The sequence below is a fragment of the Charadrius vociferus genome, unplaced genomic scaffold (assembly GCF_000708025.1).
Source record: "Charadrius vociferus isolate BGI_N301 unplaced genomic scaffold, ASM70802v2 scaffold559, whole genome shotgun sequence".
In the NCBI taxonomy this organism is placed as follows: domain Eukaryota; kingdom Metazoa; phylum Chordata; class Aves; order Charadriiformes; family Charadriidae; genus Charadrius; species Charadrius vociferus.
This window is the reverse complement of record NW_009650252.1, coordinates 157444-178114: the sequence shown is the minus strand read 5'-3', so window position 1 is coordinate 178114 and position 20671 is coordinate 157444. Positions and strand designations below refer to the sequence as shown.

Genomic DNA, 20671 nt, shown 5'->3' with positions numbered 1-20671 from the left:
CGGGCCCTCACTGCCGCCGGGCGAGGGCTGCAGCCCCCGGAGGGAGGGTGGGCAGTGCGGGCGGCAGCCTGGGTGGGTGGGTAGGAGGGAGGGAGGAGGATGCTACACTTGCTGACTGAAAACCGGGAATTACTTTCCAAGCTAGCAAAACTTTTGCGTTTAAAACGGCAAGGGTGCCGGCTGGGTGCTGGTAGCACTTACAGAAATATGGTGGAGGCATCCTGTCGATCCCAGATATCCTATATGGCCAGGATAATTGTCAACAGAGTTACCTCTGCATCAACAGCACAGGTCAAACATTGACGGGGACACAGAAGAATGAACAGCAGTCTTGCTGTAACTTACAGGGCTGTGCTTTGGCTCAGGAGGTATCGTTACCTGCCAGCGTCCCGAGCATTAGCAGCTGACTGTAAGGCTGACTGAATTTCTGATGTTTCTGTTACAGATGGTGGCTCCCTAGGTGCGGAGTGGCAACCAGAGCATCATCATGGCAGCCAAGGCTTACAGCCCCTCTGAAGGGGGCTGTCTGCCTTCATCAGTAGGCTTAGTCCTTGCTCATTTGAACGACTCTGATAAGCTAAATAGATCCTACCCCTGGGCCAGCAAGAGCAAGAAAAGTCAGCTGTCTGAACTCTGCCGGCTTAGAGCATCTCTGTCTGGTGAGCGCAGTATTTTGAGATTGAGTTCACCTGTCATCAGTGAAGGTGTTGTGTTTCAGACTGTTTCAGATCTTTCTTCCCTGGCCCAAACCTAGAGGCGGTAGCAAGGAGTAGCTGCCAGAAAGCGCTTGTTCAGTAAGCATCTGAGCTATAGGTTACTGCAGGCTGGGAGAGTTTTCAGGGAGTGCATTGCTGGGTAGGTGGTCTGCGCTTGTACTTGTCCCTGGGCAACTTTTATTGGCTGCCATTGGACCACCCTGCCAGCCTGTATTAGTATCTAAAACACAAAACCTTTCCAACAGGGGGAAAGATGTTATACCGAATTATGTTAGGAGGGGAAGAACTTATCAGTTTACAATGTGTCCAGGTATAGGTTTCCCTGTTTTCTTATGGTGAGCACATTCATAACTGTATGTGGAGCATAAATGCAGAGGTGTCCTTGTTTATAATGCTCCTTCCAGTACTGCTAAACCTTCAAAGCTGCTTACTGTTTTGGGAGTGGAGCGATGGCATTTGGCTGCTGATGCCACTTCCCTGGGAAACATTTTCTACAGGCAGAACTATTGAAAATTTTGGTACAATCATTTGGCATTGTGTAACATAAAACATTGGTGTAGGCACAGGTATTTCAGTGTCATGTCTTGTGAACAGTTAATTCACTGGCTTCTGACTAATGCAAGATTTAATAAGGGTTTGAACACTTACTGTAATTATATTTAATAGCAGTTTCAATTTTAACTTGAGACATTTCAAAACATTTTAAACTCTGTTAACTTAAGTGAAAAATAAAAGTTGACTAGTCTGGTTCAATCTTATTGATGTTGGCAATTTTTTTCTAGCCTGTGGACTGAGTTGAATTGTTCCAGTGGCTGTGATTCAAAAAGATATGTTCATTAGAATTTTTTCTGTTTTCTTTAGTTTTATTGATTTTATTTTCTCATAATTTCTTGTAATTTTGAAGCATATATCTTGGGATTACTTGACAGTTGCTTCAGCTGACAACTAATTTTTTTATTCATTCCTCTAATACTCCTGTAGCAAACTGTTATAGCTACATAGCTGATCTGTATCTTCTCACAGGGGAGAAATGGAGCTCTTACTGCTTGTCTTCACTGGCAGCTCGTAACATTTGTGCCAGCAAAATTGGTAACTCGTGGGCTCAGTGGGATTCTGCCTCTCTCTCCACTTCCACCAGAAGTTCTTCTTGCTCCTTTTTGCATGCCCTTGCTGTGGAGGAGTCCAGCCAGCACCTCCCAACTACTGCACGCAATCTGAACAAAGCCGTCTTCACCATGGATGTCAACACAACAGAGGTATTTGTAGTAGTAACTGCTAAACTGGGTAACTGGCATAGGTTGTATGACATCAGACGGGCTAAAACACCTGTTATTCTTAATGTGTATCTGCAGGAAGGCAGAGCGTCATGAAGGCATTTTGTAGTCTGGTCAAGCTTAGTAGTCTTCCAAAGACTGACAACAGTTTGTTTCCATGGCAGGTTGTAGTTAGCAAAATATACAGGACAATAGCAGAAGCATGGATGCCTTGAGTCTTTTTCAAACAGAAAGAGGGAATAAAGAAGAATGCAGCTGTGATGTGGCATGAGGGGAGAAAGGAAAAGCAGAATGTGCTTCAAGCCTTCTGTCTGTTAAGTGCCAAACCTGGGATGGTTTTGTGGTGGCACAAGGTCTCTATCTGCTGCAGTAAATCTGCCTTTTGCATTGGGAGGGAAAGTCTCTGTTTCTGTCCTGAGGGTAAACATTAATATAAAATTCAGTACTGAAAACTTAAAAGAGCTGTGCCATTTTTAGCTTGAACTGACAGTTCGGGCTTACCCATCTTAAAGGCATTTAGTCCTGGCTTGGTCTGTAACACAGAGTTAAGTGTGTTGATGACTGGTGTGATCACTGCGTGCCTTCAGGTGTGGGTAACATTCTGTGGTCTGTCCGGGCCTTGCCTGCAAATACAACTTGTAGTTTTGCCTCTGTGGATGTAATTATTTAAATGACACTAGAGGCTGGAGCAGGTAGGCAGGAAACCTAAAAGGACAGCAATGTCTCAAACCCTCCTAACCAAGAAGACACAAGGGTAAAGGATGTCCTAGAATAAGAAGCTTCAGTGAACTGTTTTTGAAAGTTTCAGACTTTGAAAGAACCACTCCATTTCCACCGAGAGGAAGGGATATTATAAGACATTAAAGCAACAGCCTGAGGAGGTGATGATCTATTAACAAAACTTACAGCTTTTATTCTTTGTTTTGCTGTTTTGTTATTTTTTCCTGCTTTTCTAGATCCTAGTGGCTAATGACAAAGCCTGCAAGCTGCTTGGGTGCAGTAGTCAGGAACTCATTGGTCAAAAGCTGTCCCGCTTGATATCCAAATCCAGTCAAGACATATGGGAAGCCATGGGTGAGGAGTACATAGAAAATGATGAATGTTCATCGGTGGTTTCAGGAACTGTGGTATGTGAAATATTCAAGCAAATATTCCCCACCATATACAGTGTTTTTATAGGCTTTGGTTTGTGGGTTTGGGGTTTTTTTTTTACATTTTCAATATAATTTCCTGATATATTTAACTTCACGGGCATTTGGCAGTTATGTCATTTGTAGGACTGTTTTGTTTAAAAGTTTGCAGACATGGGAATGCACAGGGCAAAAGATGGTTTGGGAGGCACCCATGAGAGCCTTGCAGCTGCCAAGTTGTATCATCATGATGACTCGACTGAATCAGAATTTAAAGGACATTAGATTAAAACTAATCAATATAGATTGCTTAATGTGGAAAACCATATTATAGAAAAGTTCCCAATGGTCTGATCTTTTAAAATATTTAAAATTATCTTAAATTGCATTGTACATATTATAAAGTTACAAGTCAGTCACATACTGTAAAATGTCTGTGCCAAAGCACCCTAGTTGGTGCAAAAAGTGGAATTGATATTTTGCCCATAGTGGTGGTGTTTATAAGAGAACTGCATGAGAAATTTCTCAAAATTATTTTCTCTTGCTGCTGTCGTGAGCTGTCACTAGAAAATATTTGGAAAATAAGCTCCTGTTCTTCCTGGTGTGTTATTTTTGTAGTGAAATTGTCAGCATCTCAGAGCTTGATCTTCCTGAATCCTCAATTGGATTGTGGGGGGGAGAAATCTAAGTATGATTTGGTGAAATCCAGGATTAAAATGAAATGTCTGATAAAGGCACTAATTCGAAGCTACAGCCATTCCAAGTACTTTATAGGAGTCATTGCGTAATTCATAAACCCATTCTGTCAAGATAACGTAAAAATTATATAAGGCTTGATGTGAACACTGCAGGTTATGAGATAAACATTTTCTGATTTGAGAAGAATCTCTTCCTGTAAGAAATTAAACTGCTATTTTTGCAGTAAGAACTGTTACTAATGTGGAGTATTCATTAGCACCATGGAACATCTCTTAAATAAGGCATCCCTGAAAGGCACTTCTTATTGAATGCAAGGTATTTATTATGCTGAAGGAAAAGCCTTCCTGAGCTGGGGAAAGAAGATACAAAAGCAACAATGACTTTTTGTATGTGATCAGTGAATTATTTGAAAACCTTTTAATCTCCATATTAAAACTGTGTTTCTTCCAATAAAAAAGGGGTCAAGGAACGATGTTTTTCTAACAATATCTTGGCTCAATATCTTATTCTTGCTTGAAATTCTTGTTAAGTAACCATAGACTTACTAAATTATGAGTTCATCCCTGAATCCTATGGAAAGGTGGATGTTATAGGCCGTTTCAAAGAGAAGATCCCTGTCTCGATCTGGCTGAGGCGAATAAGAAGCAAGGACAACCAGTGTTGTGTGGTTGTGCTGGAACCAGTGGAAAGACTTTCAGCTTCTGTTTCCTTCAGGGATGACGTGAGTGTTTCCCTAATGATCAAATGAGACCATAGTTTGTGAGAGTTTATGTGCAAATGAAACGTTGTCTAAAAGACAGTAGGCACATTACTTCATTTTTGAACATGAAGTGTGTACATAGCACTGTATGAAACTGGGATTGCATATGCAGGACCTGTGCATGTTTCTCCCATGTAGCTCACCTTGATGTGTTGGACAAGTCCCATTAAGACACATTGTCTCCTGGGGACATCTTGGACTTAAACAGTGACAGTTTGGCAGGGGGTTGGTTATTTGTGGTAGGGATGCCCTTGTGAAGGGATCAGCTTGCTGAGGAAAAGTTCTGTGAGGAGGGCTGAACTCCTCTGCTTCTCCCCTATGGCGAAGGGCAGGCTCTCTGCACAATAATGTCAGAGAAGTATTGTGTTATGCTGTGTCTGCTTTTACTGCGGTAGTTGTATCCACAAAGAGACTGCAGAATGAAACTTCCTGCCATTTGCTTAGATATTTGCAGAATCTGTTGTTAAAGGATTGAGTGGACTGTGGCTAAAATGCGAAAATTAAAATAGTCCTGTAAATTTTCTTCCCAAGGGAGAGATTACATCATGTGACCTCCTTTTTGCCCATCTCCATGGCTACCCAACATTGGAAGAAGTAGTTGGGCTCTGCATAAAGGACCTGATTCCTTCTCTGCAAATCCCTCCTCTAGGCAAAAAAATCCCAAAGGTATAGTATAAGCACCAACCACGTTGTTCCATACCCTTCCCATTTGGAACACAGGTGCACACTGTTTTCCGTCCTTATGTAACAGAAGGAAACCTTTTCAGAGAGAAGCATAAGTCCCCTGAAAAAGGGTATGGTGCTTATTTATGGACCTGAATATTTCCTAAATAGGAATGAGACTGAGCCCTGACCTCTCACTGTGGAATCTGTCCTGGTGAAAGACAATTTTCTCCAATCCTGGCATTTTAAGAATGATGCTGTTTCTGTCAGCTCCCTAAAATTCCTTTGAGTTCTTTAGCCAGTTTCAGTCATGTCTGTCTGAGGAGTCTAATGAATACCCAGATCTTGCGAATGCCAGGAAAAGGGGGAACTAAATAGTTGAAAGAAGCCCTATTAATGCCTCATTTGCTGAAAAGCTGCAGCATGTACTTTCCTGGTCTTCATCATCAGGATAGTCATACAGATGTTCAACACTGGATTCCAAATCCTTAGAAAACCAGACTTTCTTCATTTAAATATTTACAGGATTGGTTCATTTTTCTTTTCCTGCTCCTTTTTCCTGAAAACGTTCTTGTGTAATTTCATACAAATACTGAAATAAAACCAAAACATTTGGTCAGTTAGAGGTTTTCTGTTTGTGTTTTGTTTTATTGTTTTGCTTTTTGGGGTTTTTTTTTGCTTTAATTTAGAACCTCAGGATCCAGCGAGCTGTAGGCCAATCCAGAGAGGGTAGCATGTTTCCTCTCAGTTTAAAGCTGCAAGTAAGCCTTCTGGAGGAGGACCAAACAGCAGTGCAGAAAGATGGTGTTCTGCAGACAGAAAAAGAAGGCTTTTTCACAGGCTATCATTACTCTGCTACAGTCGTGGTTTTCTCCACCATCAGTGGTCTTATTACTGTCCGGTCAGATGGAACCATCTGTGGCATCAAGGATAGTTTTGCTTTAATGCTCTTTGGCTATGAGAAGAAAGAACTGTTGGAAAAGGTAAGACAGGAGTTTTAATCCCTCCCAAAAGACTTCCACGTCTGGCAGCATATCCATTGGAATTGTAAAGTTGTCTTTTACACTCAGTTCTCTCTGTGACAAAAGCTCTGTGTTCCCTGTGTTCGGCAACCGAGTTGTAGGACGATATGCAAATTCCCTGTAATCGGTAAGCCTTGCAGTTCTGAGGAGCTAGAACGGATTTCAAGTATATGTTCTCCATCAGTCACGTAGATCACTTTTGCCTGGCTGTTAATCAGAATCAGGTCCACAAACGGACTGTTAGCATTTGCCCCCAACCTGTGAAAGTCAGCTTAGCTTTATAAGGTTTCATTCTGTGTTTTAGAACATTACATTCCTGATCCCTGGTTTCTATAACAACATGGAGAGAAGCAGTGACTGTTCTTTGCCATTACCTCCTCTTGATGACTCCACGGGGACAGAGAGCAAGTGCATCTTTGAAGATGTTGCTGCCTGCCGTACAGCTGGCTCTGGCTGCTGTAACAAAGGTAAAATGAATAGAGACGAGAGATTTGCCAGTGAACATGGGAACATGCTTTGAAAAGCAAGTACCTCCATGCAGTTTTTAAATTGGATTTCCACTATAAACTTAAGATGAACAGAATTGTTCACCTAAGGTTGTGCTTCCCTCTTTGTTCCTAAGAAGATGAAACTGAATATCCAAGTTGGAAATTACACTGTTGTTAAAGAATGCTTTGTATTAACGAGCACTTCCCTTTCCCTCCCCTGTTAGAATGTCTGAGTGTTTTAAGACTGGGTAAAATAAAGCTTTTGTGACAGTATTGCAGCAGAGCCATAGATACTCAGGACTAATATTTTAAGGGAATATTCTAATAGTCCTCTGAACTGGCTCATGTTGCTGGCTAATATTCAATGTTGTGGTGTTTCAGTGAGGAGGCATCTCATATTCCTCTGATGCAGTTTGCTGCATTTACAAAGAATTTATTAAGGTTGTATTTCTCTGACCGCGAAAGGAATAAACAGAAGCAAGGAAGCCTCACATCTCTGAATCTGTCTTTCCAGCTAGCTCTGCCCAAAACAGAGAACACAAGCAAGTGCACACTTTCTTCCGTATCTCAGGAGATCTTTTATGCTGGTTTTGTCTCCTTAGTTTCGTTGTTTGTTTGTTGTTTTTTTCCCCCCTTGTTTTCTTTTTCTTTGCTTTGCTTAGAAATGCACATCTGCATTGAAACCAATGCACACTAGTGGAACAAAGCAGAGTTAGTAGACAATGTTCAATTTCTTAGGTATTTGTTGAAGTGATGCCCCTAATCTAGGAGTAATTCAGTTGTTCTGTGAAGAAGCATTGTTGGCAGTCAGTCTTTGCTAAATGGAAGGATTATTCTAGATTCGAATCTAGATTTGTTCACTTGGTTTACTTCATTTTACAAACTTGTGGTTTTTCTTTTTTGATTTGTTGTCACTGGGGAAGGAAAGAAGTTCTTGTCTTATTCTTTCTCTTAAACATGTTTAGATTCTATACTTTTTGTCTTGCAATTTCAGTGAGTTATATAAATGCAGTCTAAACCTTTCATTTTAAGTGTCTGGAATGGGGAGTGTTTGTGTGTTTTGGGCTTTTTTTTTTTTTTTTTTTGCTGCTGGTATTTGTATGATAACGTTCTTTCCAGACTTTGTATAGTCATTGGCCCTTTTTATAGGTCTCTGAACTTCAATTCAAGTAGCTAACCCAGACAGCTAATACTTGTCCAAGAGCTTTGATTGGAAGGCAAACCTTAGCAGCCCAGAAACATTTAGATGCCTGCTTGTGATGACTTCTCAGGCCAAAGTAGAGTGGATTGCTCACATTTGGATCACTTTGCCTTAATCAAGTCTTTTATACTCAATTCCTTTGGGACAAGACAGACCAAGGCAGTTCCAAGATTGGTTTTAATCACTGTAGTCTCTGAAGCCTAAACATAAATGGCTAAGTTGGTATGGTTTTGTTTCCTGTTTTGTACAGACAGCAGCTTCTTGGCTGCATCTTTAGCAAGCCTTCTGTCAGGAGATGAAGAGCAGAAATTGGAACGAAGACACAAAGATGACAAATTAATATATGATGAAACTAAACAAAAGAATGGGACCAGTTTATTTTCTACTCCCTCACCTCCTGAAGTGACATCCACACCCTCTAATAGGTAGGTATTTCATGGACTGCATATTCACTTTGAAAAATGAAGAGTCATTGTGGCTCTTTTTGCACTAGCAAAAACTGTTTCTTCACCTCTGTGATGTCTGTGGGAAGGTGTAACAAGAGCCTTCCACATTTTGGTCTGGAATCTGAGCGCTATTTACAAGACAGGTTGAGTTTGGCCCACCTTAGATTTTTATTTAGATCTGTACAACTTACAATTGTAAAGTTATAGGAGTTCCATCTCTAAAGGGGACCAAACACTTCACACAGGCTAGAGAAGGTAGTTAGGCTCCATCTTTGCTAGATCAGAAACACTGGATGTTTATTTCCTTCCATGGTATCCACCAGCTGGTGTTGCACTGAAGCCAGGTTACGTGAATGAATTCTAAATGTTATTCCTTCTGGTGCTCGGTGTAACTGTCAGGTCATCCATTAAGACAGGGTACTGCATCACTAGAGTCCAGCCATTTTTTATTGTACCTTTCCAGGTTTTTTTTGCTGTTACAAGGTTAGAAGTTCCGCACAAATACCTATATAATGCACGTGGCTTCTCTTAAATCAAATTTTAAGCCTTCCACATTAACAATTCTAACCCTCAGAAAATACATACTGCCCCTTTTAATATAGAGAGCATTACAGCATGGTTCTTGCTGCTTTTTAAAGAGACTGATAGTCTCATTTTTTTCATGTGCTTTCCTGGGTTTATGTCTCTCATATTATACCTGGATTGTAAGTGCTCTGCTGCATGGATTGTTTTTCTACTCCGTGTTTTTACTGATAGAAATGTTTGTAAAATACTCGGTGCTATGGTCTTCAGTGAACCGTGGTTAAACTGATGGATGGGGACATCCATCTTCTGTTGGACAGACAAGGGATCTTCTGTTCTCAGGTCTGGAAGTATCCTGCCACATGTATTGGCTTTTTGTTGTGGTAAATGATCTATGATATATATTTAGAAATTAAGCTACAGAAGGAAGTAATCCATAGGAACCCGCTCTTCTTTGGTCAAGATGGAATTTGTTAGGATTTTGTATGCCTGTCCCAATGACTTTCTGCCTTTTTCTTTTAAACTTTAAAGCAAAACAATTGCTGCAGGTTTTAAATAGTGACTGTGGTAATGCAAGAGTGAGTAGTATATAGTATGATGGTTTTCTCATTTTTTTTGGTCATCATTATATCACTAATAACTTTGAATCCTTACAGTGAAGACAGCATGGCTACTGATGGGCTGTCAGCCCACCATAGAAAGCCTTACCCTGTAACCTGGCTTGACAGAGTCAGAGCAGTGAAACAGCGTAGAATGGTAGAAACTGCAGGATCAAATAATTATCAAAAGATGCTCTTTGCAAGGCTCTCTCCCACATCATCTGATTCAGAACAGTTGGATTTAGGCCAGAACATGAAGAGTCCCGTAAGAAGCAGTGATAGTACAGTATCTGGTGCATCTGGGACTCGAAATGCCAGTGAGACTAGTATCTTGCCTAAGCAATTGCAAGTTCATCATCAAGACGTCAAGGAAGTAAATTGTCAGGAGATCTGTAGGTTACCATATGAAATGCTGAAGCATCAGAACTCTGCTGATGCCTGGGGACAAGCTTCTTCAGTAAATGTTGCCTGGTCACCTGTTTGTTCTAGGCTAGAAGACAATCTAGATACCGCATCTTATGGCCCGATGAAGCTGCCTTCTGATGTTACTTGTAACTCACCTGGAACACCAACAATAGATGAGCCCTGGGTTGGGAGAACATCAGACTGCAGACAAGACTTTCAAAGCCATGTGGTTACAGGGCAGTTGTCAAAATCAGACTTCATGTGCGATGCAAAACATGCCAGCCTTGAGCACATTGTAATTGAAAACTGCCTGCTAAATGATGCTTCATCCTTCTTTGCAAATGGAAGAACTGCTATCCATGGTGTTTGCTCAGGAAATAAAATGGGTTGCAATGCTTCATCACCTGGAGTTGCCACAAACTCTGAAGAGGTTAAAGAATCAGACACTGAGCTGAACTGTGTTTGCTCTGGTCTTGAGGTACTGGGTCTGAATACTGGTGTCAAGGGGAGCTCAGACAGTCATTTAGGTATTACTGCAGCTCTTGTAGGAACATCCTCCTCTAATGCAGTGAACTTGGCTGTAGGCAGTATGCTAACTCAGAAAAACAGTGCCTTTTCAACTGGGCAAGAAAAGCAACCGTTGAATGGTGTTGCCGTAGAACATGGTTCTGGGTGGCTGGCCTCCCAAAGGCATTTAGAAAACTCTGAAGAATCCTCCCAAGCATTTCTTGAGAAGCCTGAAACTCTTGCAGAGACAGTGGGGGACAACGTCAACAGAAACCCACTGAAAAGCAAAGGCAGTCCCGAAGAAGACTATCAGTTGCATGGGCAGCAAAATATGGAGATAAAATTAACATCGACCCCCATGAAACAAGAAGGAAGGCTGCATCCAGCAGCTCCTTTGACCTTGGAGATTCTGGAAGGCAGCTACACTGGGAATTGCTGTCATAGAGACGGTTCACAATTAAGTAAGTTAAACCTATTTCTCCTTTTCCAAAAACTCTTATCAGGATGCTCTTTTTAGCCCACGTTTTTGCCAAAAACAGTCAATTCTGGTTAGAAGCTCACAGTGGAGAGGAAGGAAGATGCTCTAGCATCTAAAAGAAAAAATGGCATTTAAGTCTACTCAGAGGTTACTGGAAAAGCAGATGGTATAAAATACAAAGTTACTAAGAAATTAATCCAGACTGAATAGTCAGAAATATTCTTAAAACACAATAACCTGATAACTTTGGAACAGAAAATATAAACTCCATTGTATAACTTGTATTTAAATTGTGTAATGGAATGTGTTTCATTCACTCCTTTAGCTGGATTCTGTGGCTTGTTGTATAAAATCACCATCTTTATGTAATTTAGAATAACAATGTGAAATTAATAATCACAGTTGGACACTGACAGAAGTGTCTGCTGGGGGATGGGGAGTAGCTGCCAAGTACCTCTAGAATAGCTGTGCTTTTGTCAGCCCCTCTGATGATTCCTTATTGAGTAGGTGTTCCCCAAATGAACAATGGAGGAATTCACTTTCTAAAGAGCTCAGAATTTTGTCCTAAGATGTCTGTGGTCTTGTGCAACACTAAAGTTTCATTCTACTGTTTTAACTTCCTCACGTCTTTCTGCAGGTATCCTCTTTGAAGTGAAACGTGTAGAGCTGCAGGACCCTGCCATACTTTTCTGTGTCTGGGTGGTGAAAGACCTTCTACAGAGCCAGAAGGAAGCTGTAGCAAAGACTCAGCTTTTGCTCTCCAGTCTAGCAAGCTCTGCTCAGTCTGTTGCAGATCTTTCTACACATAGTCTTGGAGAAGTAAGAAATTCTACCATTGTGTAATATTGAGCATTTCTCTTCATGTTTGACTGTTAAGATGAAGCTAAAGTTGACAAGTGTTTCAAATTATAATAAGGTCACCAGATGGTGGGCAGATATTGCTGTTTCTTTGCTTCCCTATTTTTATGTCAAAAGAAATGTTTCTTTGCTGTAAAAAGGACACATTGCTATTTTATAACATTTATGGTAGTGTATGTTTGGCTTAGTTCCAGCCTGAAGAATGAAAACAATTTTAAGTTTGTTCTTAGGCTGGCTTAAGTACATCTACAATAGAGGTTTGCACCAGTGTGGTGAGATTAATTTTTAAATTAATGTAATCACACTGGCACCAATGACACAACGCTATTAAAAAAGGAAATACTAGGCTGAAAACTTTCATTGACTGACTTGTGTCAACAAAATAAAACTGCAGTTTCTAGCTGCCTCCTGAGATGCTACAGTCGGGATGGTGTACAGAAAGCTAACACCGCATAGCTGAACAGTAGGTACATGTCAATGCTATAAAAGCCAAACACAGAACTGCTCAGGCCAGCTTTTTGGTCAGTAGTGGGACGTAAAACTGACAGTACTTTGACCAAGGCTGTAGAGGAAAATGTTGTGTCCATCTAGAATACAATTACCTAGAAAAAATACAATATTGAAAGTAACCTACTTCTTAGTCATCAAATAAAATTATCACTTGGTGATAGACTACGATGAATTAATTCTCCTACTCACACAGGGAATTTGTGCGAGCATCTAAGATGCGTATGCATCTGTTTTCTTTACCTTTCTCTGAATTAAGCAGTATTTGTAGCTGCTGAGAGCTGACTGTTGGCTTAACTTGTCTCCTATGGTGATGGATACATCAACATGCAGTTCTTGCTATCAAAACCAAAGATCACTCCTTTTAGCTATTCTTGCAGATGCGTACTTTCTTTTCAGTATTTACTTCATTTTATAAACATGATTCTGTGGCTTACTCATTTTTTTCTTTCTTTTTTTTTTTTTTTAATCTGTACTAGGCCATCAGATCAGCTTCACTTTTTGAAAGTTCCCGAAGAGCTGAAGAGCTTGAAAGATTAAGGGCATGTGAGGGAGAATATGCAAAAAATTACAACACTCTCAGTCTTATTGGCAAAGGATCTTTTGGCTTTGTCTGGACTGCCATGGGCAAGAAAGATCACCAGGAGGTTAAATATTTAATTTTAGATCTCATTGCAATAATTATTTAGGATGAAAGCTGAAAGGTTAGGGTGTTCATATTCTGTCAACACTATGCTATTAAAAGGTGCTATTCGGTAGTTTGGGGTTTTCCTTTCACAGAATCACAGAATCTTCAGAGTTGGAAGGGACCTCTAGAGATCATCAAGTCCAACTCCCCTGCTAAAGCAGGATTGCCTAGAGCACATTACTCAGGACTGCATCCAGGTGGGTCTTGAAAATCTCCAGAGAAGGGGACTCCACCCCCTCCCTGGGCAGCCTGTGCCAGTGCTCTGTCCCCCTAACCATAAAGAAGTTTTTCCGTGTATTTGAATGGAACTTCCTATGTTCCAACTTGTGCCCATTGCCCCTCGTCCTGTTACTGGGAACCACTGAAAAGAGTCTGGCTCCATCCTCCTTCAACCCACCCTTTAGATCCTTGTATGCCATAATAAGGTCTCCCTTCAGCCTTCTCTTCTCCAGGCTAAAGAGTCCTAGCTCTCTCAGCCTTTCCTCATAAGGGAGGTGCTCCAATCCCTCAATCATTTTAGTTGCCCTTCGCTGGACTTGCTCCAGCAGTTCCCTGTCCCTCTTGAACTGGGGAGCCCAAAACTGGACACAGTATTCCACTTGTGGCCTCACCAGTACTTTGTTTAAACAGAAATCTGAAATCACTAACCTCATGGAAACAGGACATCAAAATGTTCGCATTGGTGTAGTATATGAATGTTACCTAAGGCAACAGGCACAGAATGAGACTGACTATGTAGCTAATTTAACCTGTTGAAAGAAGTATACATTAATCTTAACAGAATTACAGGTTTTACTCTTCCTTTACTAAAGAGAACGACAAACTTGAAAGTGTTAATGTGCCACGACTCAAGAATGCAGAGCAGACATGTTGAGGTTATGGGACCCTCCTCTTTATCAGCAGAAGTATTTTGGGTGTTGAGAGACAAGCTCTGGTGTTTTCCTGCATGCATGTTAAGTGCTCATTTCCCTCCACTCTACCACCTGTGCCAGAAGTCACCACTGCTGTAATTGGGTTGATAAGAAAGCTGGCCTTTGGAATGTCAATGCCTTTGGAATTCAGAGCATCAATAAAAAGAAAATAAATATCTTCCACTTCTGTGCATCATTTGACTTCTAGGACTAAATTAGTTAAAATATGTTTAAAGATACTATAAACAATGCACATTGGCTTACTTCTGTCCTTCTAGTAATATGATTCACTAACCTTTTTTTCCTGGAAATTAACTTACCAAACACTTAAAGCCATACTTTTGCAGGTGATGCTGAATGCTGTTGTCTGTGTAGGTTGTTGTAAAGTTCATCTGGAAGGAGAGGGTGCTTGAGGACTGCTGGGTAAATGATCCTGATCTGGGAAGAGTTACTCAAGAAATAGCAATCCTGTTGAAGCTGCAGCACCCCAGTATCATTAAGGTACAGTGAACTCAGAGTGAATGCAGTTGGAACTGCATCAGGTGGTTCCTTTGAATACTTGGCATCTTGTGTTCCTCCTCAGGGCTGAGGAATTGTCCTGTATTAAATCTATCTTATCCAGAAAGAAAGGAAACTACCCATCCTGCTTTGTTTTAGAGGGTATGTTACAGCAGACTATCGCTTGCTTTGACACTTTTACCCCAAACAATTGATGTAAACATAGATCTGAAGGTGTGACTCTAACAGAAGAAAAAGTCTATATGTTATTTCAAGATGATAGGATGCATATCTTGGAAGTGTGATGCCACATCTGAACATGTACTAGTTCAGTAAATAATCTGGATACATATCTCAATTCCTCTTCTTTGTTTTGGGGTTGTTGTGGTGTTTGTTGTTTCGTTTTGTTTTCTCAGAAAGAGAATTCCTCTTGGTTTTAATTCTGCTCTCAGTTTTAACTATGCTGTCTTTTCAAGAAACATTTGTACTCAGTGAAATGAGACTTCAAAGATTTTAATACCCATTGATTAAATCTCCAAGAGGAGAACAGTGCTTGTTTAAAAGAAAAAAAGGCAGTTTGTGGATGAAGCACATGATTAAAAAGTCTGTTATTTATAGGTGCTGGATGTATTTGAAAATGAACATTTCTTCCAGTTGGTAATGGAGAAGCATGGATCTGGACTGGATCTTTTTACATTCATTGATAATCAGCCTAACTTGGATGAGCCATTAGCGAGCTATATATTCAGACAGGTGAGAGCTGGGAATGTGCAGTTGCTACATGCAGGTAAGATTTGGTTAATGTTAGGATTGGGACCCTATTTTGCTCAAAAGAATTACTGGCTAATCAGCAGGCATGCTGAATTGGAGTCCTGCTCAGTACCTGCAGAATTTTTCCTCAATATTCTGTAGGGCTGACTTCCAGCTAACTGAAATGCTACCTGCAGAAACCTTAAGGTTTACTTAGAAACCTGTAACAAAAAAAAACCTTTAAAGGACCTAACTTCATATCAGGATTTCCTGTAGAGCCATCAGCTCCTGGCTGTGATTGTAGCAGCACACATCCCTGGTCACCAGGATGCCCATTCATGTAGCAGTCATATTTCCCCTGTGGGAGGAGGAAAGCACACGGAAGTTGCCCCAAGCCTCACTAAAAGCCGCACTTTCACTTAGATCAATGCTTGGTTTAGATTGGTTACAGGGGTAAAGGGCTGTCCTCTTTTTAAGGAATTTAAAGTCAAGAAATTATCTTGAAATTTAACATGGCATAATGCAAAATAACTCAAAGTAGTTTACTGTGAGTTAGAACCTTGCCCAAGAGCTGTCCTTTGTTCCTGAGTTAACCACAACAGCAGTCCCCAGGTGGTTCCCCCTCACATGTTTTGGAGTAAATTCCTTGCTCTAAGGTATGCAAGAATTATTTTGCATGTGGTAGCCCACCACTGTGTCCACACTCCCCTCAGCTGGTCCACTGATGGAAGACGATAGCCAAAGAGATGCACCTTCTCTGTCTGTTGTATGCATTCATAAATTGCATTCTGTGGTCCCTTTAGAGACTTCTGATGGACAAGCCCTTTTCCTAAACCACCCTTGAGTTTGCAGGGGTGCTTTTTTTACTTCAGACCTGTACACCATTTCTCTGCAGAGAGAGAATTTCTATTATAAATAGAAACTTCTCCCTCAGCCATCTGCTTTTCTTGCTCAAATGTATTGTGGTAGGGAGCACGATTGTCTCCAAGGTGATATAATTCAGATGCTATTCATAATTACGGCACTATAGCTTGAAATCGTGCAGAAAGAAGAATGGAATTTAGGAGTGACTATTTTATTTATACCAAACTTCACTCTTAAATGCTTTGTCATCCTGCAGTATTGGAGGTACACAGTAACATCCTTCTGGAGAAATAAAAGGACCCTTCAAATGAAGCTGGGATAAAAATAGAGTAACCTGCAGGATTGTAACAGTAAGCTCTGATGCTTCTAACCAAAAAAAAAAACCAAGTGCATCGTGACTGTAGCATGCCATCCTCCTGCACATTTGTGAGAGAAAAGCAAGCAAAGGCTTTTTTAAGTCTGTCCCAAGAGCATTGTAACACCCACTGCAGCAATGCTGACAGGCATTTGAGTTTGTTTCCAGTTACCAAAATTAGGATTTATATCTTGTTTATATAGTGCCAAAATGTGGCTATCAGAACTCTCTGATGCCGCATAGACTATGCAGAAGGACACCTCTGTGTAGTAACACCTACTTCTTTCCTCCTCTTTCAGCTTGTATCAGCTGTTGGGTATCTCCACTGTAGAAACATCCTTCACAGAGATATCAAGGATGAAAACATTGTCATTGCTGAAGATTTCACAATTAAATTAGTGGACTTTGGTTCAGCTGCCTACCTGGAACCCGGCAAATTGTTTTATACTTTCTGTGGGACAATTGAATACTGCTCACCAGAAGTGCTGTCTGGCAAACCGTATGTCACCCTCTGAAAAGTAATTTTTGTGTCCATCGCACCAAAATAATGTGCCTGCAGGGCTGGAGTAGAGAAGCTGCTTTGCCATTGGTGCTCTGCTAGAGTATGTGGCCATGGAAAACTGCAGTGAGATTTAGGGCACTGCAGTGACAGAAATGACTTGTAAAGGTTTGAATGCATGTAAAGTAGGGCGCTGCAGTGATAGAAATTATTTGTAAAGGCTTGAATACATACAAAGTTGTTTCTGACTAAGTCTGCTGACAAGTTTTATTATTCCAGTCATATGTTTTGCAAAGCCTTGCGCTAATGTCTGTCCTACTGCAGAGCTGAGTTCAAGAACAAGCCTTTGATTTTCATTTCCAGTCTGATAGAAGTCTGGATGAGTTGTGTTGTGACTTGAATGTGTCCTTTTTCCTTAATCTTTCATGACTAACCTTCTCTTCATACCTGCATATGAACATGTTGATGTGTCTCTATTAAAAGCTGCTCTTTTAGAGAGGTGGTATAAGCAAGGATTGCTGGACAGCGTCTGCCCCTTACCATGTCTGTGTTTTGTACTTCCCCTGCTCTCATCTCGTCTGTTCCCTTCTTTCCTATTTGCTTCCCTGTATGAATTTTTGTAGTTTGATCAATGTTCATCTCCCCATCGATTTTTCTGCTCCTCTGAACTCAAGGGTTCTTCCCTCGCAGCTTGCCTTGCTGCTGTCTTGGATGTGCTGCCCAAATCTCAGCTGCCTTTTCCCTGTTCTCTCCTTCCCTGAGTGCTCTCTACTTGGAGGCTGGCAAACTCATACCCACTCCTTACAATCACAGGGTGGTTAACGTGACTTGTACGTACAAGTAGGTTATCTTGCTCTCATTTCATAGCTGTTTTCACGGGTCCTTCAGGCAGGTTCTCTTAATGGGGTTGGGTGTGGGGGGGGGAAGTTATGCAAGGAGGAGAGGAAAGCCCTGCTGGCAACTGGGTAGAAGCTGAAGCAGCATTGCCCTGGGAATTCAGCCTTTCGCTGTGTGAAGAAACTGTCCCTTTTTCTCAGGTGGGATCTAGATAGTTAATAGTACCTAAAGGGGTCCTACAGGAGAGCTGGGGAAGGACTTTTTACTAGGGCATGTAGCGATAGGACGAGGGGGAATGGCTTTAAACCAGAAGAGGGCAGGTTTAGATTAAACATTAGGGAGAAGTTTTTCACTTTAAGGGTGGTAGGGCACTGGAACAGGTTGCCCAGAGAGGTTGTTGAGGCCCCATCCCTGGAGGTGTTCAAGGCCAGGCTGGATGTGGCCCTGGGCAACCTGGTCTAGTGGGAGGTGTCCCTGTCTATGGCAGGGGGGTTGGAACTCTATGATCTTCAAGGCCCTTTCCAACCTAAACCATTCTATGATTTCCAAATAATTTTTGTTTTGAAAAGCATGGGAGGGGGCAGATGGGATTCAACTGAAGTGTCTCATCTTCCATTCAAATATTTACTTGATAGTTTTGGATTGTGGTGGAGGAAGAGGCTTAAGTTCTCTTGTCACCAGCTTACGCATGTGGAAGTCTAGGTGCATATTATACATACTCATCAACTGAAACTGGTTGGTCATTCTTTGTTTTTTTCTTTCAGAGGGAAGGATAATACAGACTTCTCAAAAACATGCAAGAACCTTTATGAGAATTCTCACAAACTTCCTGTGTTAAAAATTGGAACTGTCAGCTGCCTTTTTTTCTTTTTCATTTCTTCGGCATGCAATTACATATTTGCAATCTGAGTTTAGGCAAATTTATCTCTGTGTAGGTACCAGGGCCCTGAGCTGGAGATGTGGTCGCTTGGTGTCACCCTTTATACCCTGGTGTTTGGAGAGAATCCCTTCTGTGAGCTGGAGGAGGCCATGGCAGCTATCCTGAATCCTCCTTGGCCTGTCTCAAAAGGTGAATTTTTTTCTCATTGGCTTTTCTAAAAGGAAACTTCCTTGGGAAAGTTATGAGCAGCATTTATTCCCTGGAAATAAAGGGTAAGACTGCAAAAATGCTTCCAGGTGTGCTCTGCAGTGATTTGAAAAGCTGCTTACTGAAGCAGAGTTATCCAAGCTGTCCTTTTCAGGTAAGTTCTGCAGTTCCTCATGCCTATGATGAATACAGCTATCGGCCCTATGTTTCATTAGTTCATTAGTTTCATTAGGCCTCTCATTTATTCTGATGACTCAACCTATCAGCTTGTCAAGTTTCAGTGAGGTTTGTAGCTGAGGAAGCCAGAACAAATAATGGGAAGGTTCATTCTAGCAGAAAACTTAAAGATCAATAATGGCACTCCTGTTATGCTAACGCAAGTTTTATCTCACTTGAACAATAGCCAATCGATGCCGCATTATTTCTGGGATGGATGACAATGTGTTAACATAATTTCTGAATGAATTCTATAGCTTGGTGTCACAGAAGTACACTGGCCTTGTTTTCTGTTGGAGGTATAGAAAACTAATGGCATGTCAGGCTAAAGAAATCTTCATCAAGATCTCGGGGGTCCTTAGAAGCACTATGGTTATAAGGCTTCAGGGTGCTGCAATTGACTGGGAAATTCCGGAAGCTTTCCCTGAACCCTGAGTGCACCTTTAGCCACAGATCAAATGCGGGGCAACTGCGGGACAAGAGTGGGCTTGGGACCAGTGAGTCAGGGTTGCCTCTGTGGCACCTGCTTCTACTTCTGTCCTCTTTGTGTCATAACTCTGCTCTCCGGTCTCTGTTTTCACAACCTGGAACTCTCAAGATCATTGCCAGAGCTGAGCACATGTGACTAAGACTGTGGTGGAACAGTACCGCACAAAGGATTAACGGGGAGGATTTGTAATTAAAATCTGCATTCTTTGAATGTAAGCCATATCTTGCATTCCCAGCATGCCTAAAATACAGCCTGAGCTGTTCCTTTTACTGCTGTCTCTCCCCAGGTCTCATGGATCTCATCGCTGAGCTTTTGCATCCTGTCCCAGAGCAGCGCATGACTCTAGCGATGTTAGTAGAGGATTGTTGGCTGAAGCAGCCTGTGAACCTAGGCAATTATACCTGGGAAGAGGTATACATCTCTGCTGAGACAGGTGAGACGTTGTTCTGAAGGCTTTCTCCTCCACCCGGGGCCCGCCAAGCACACAGGAATGATTTATAAGAGAAGACTGAGCTGTGGTTAGCAAGATACTTCTCATCAGAAAGTCACCTGCTGGTATCCAAAGGTGCTCAGTTTGAAGATATGCCTGTTGACCAGCAGAACCTGTGGTTCACCCCTCACTGTTTATTTTTCTCCCTAGAAAGTGCCAGATTCAGAAACAGTTCTAGTGAGTGCGCACAGGGTGGTGGGCTCCTAGCCCCTTGCATGGAGAGCAAGCTGTGCTTGAACGCTCCCTGCTGAGTGTGCAGATCCCTGCCGGGACAAAGCAGCGGTGGGGGAGTGCCCAGGCCAGGGTCTGGGGCATCGCTGCCCTCCTGCTCCACAGCACAGGCCCTTCCCTGTGGAACCCCAGCTCCCTTCCTGCAGGACACCGACTGTCACTCAAGAACCAACAGGAATTAATTGTAAACAACTACTTCTCTGTTGTAGCGAGGTCTGGTGGTCAGCACCAAGCAGCTGGCCTTGAGCTCCTCTGCTTGTGCACGGTTCCTCTAGAAAAGCTTCTCGCTAATAAACATTTGTAATAATTCTTACGCAGGGTGTGGTTTAAAGCTGTAAGGCAAAGATTTTGATGTTTTCTTTAAATTGTTCATAATGCAGAATGTTTTTTTATTGGATGTTTTGACTTTTTGGATGTCGTTTCACTCTGAAAAGGGAATGAACAAGCACCTTTGACTTGGTTGACTGCCCCCTGTGTGGT

The 20671-nt window shown here is 41.6% G+C and overlaps 1 protein-coding gene across 1 annotated transcript in view; it reads left to right on the top strand.

Moving 5' to 3' along the window:
• The window catches only part of PASK (PAS domain containing serine/threonine kinase), a 21144-nt gene extending 933 nt beyond the window's left edge, over positions 1 to 20211 (top strand). The window contains exons 2-18 of the mRNA XM_009893085.1: positions 461 to 659; positions 1740 to 1972; positions 2947 to 3117; positions 4400 to 4540; positions 5111 to 5245; positions 5932 to 6225; positions 6569 to 6731; positions 10015 to 10186; positions 10616 to 10893; positions 11548 to 11729; positions 12755 to 12922; positions 14250 to 14375; positions 14991 to 15125; positions 16641 to 16840; positions 18613 to 18746; positions 19757 to 19903; positions 20111 to 20211. Of these exons, the coding sequence (XP_009891387.1) occupies positions 461 to 659; positions 1740 to 1972; positions 2947 to 3117; positions 4400 to 4540; positions 5111 to 5245; positions 5932 to 6225; positions 6569 to 6731; positions 10015 to 10186; positions 10616 to 10893; positions 11548 to 11729; positions 12755 to 12922; positions 14250 to 14375; positions 14991 to 15125; positions 16641 to 16840; positions 18613 to 18746; positions 19757 to 19903; positions 20111 to 20211 (2979 nt within the window). The remainder of the gene's footprint in view (positions 1 to 460; positions 660 to 1739; positions 1973 to 2946; positions 3118 to 4399; positions 4541 to 5110; positions 5246 to 5931; positions 6226 to 6568; positions 6732 to 10014; positions 10187 to 10615; positions 10894 to 11547; positions 11730 to 12754; positions 12923 to 14249; positions 14376 to 14990; positions 15126 to 16640; positions 16841 to 18612; positions 18747 to 19756; positions 19904 to 20110) is intronic.
• The last annotated feature ends 460 nt before the right edge of the window (positions 20212 to 20671 follow it).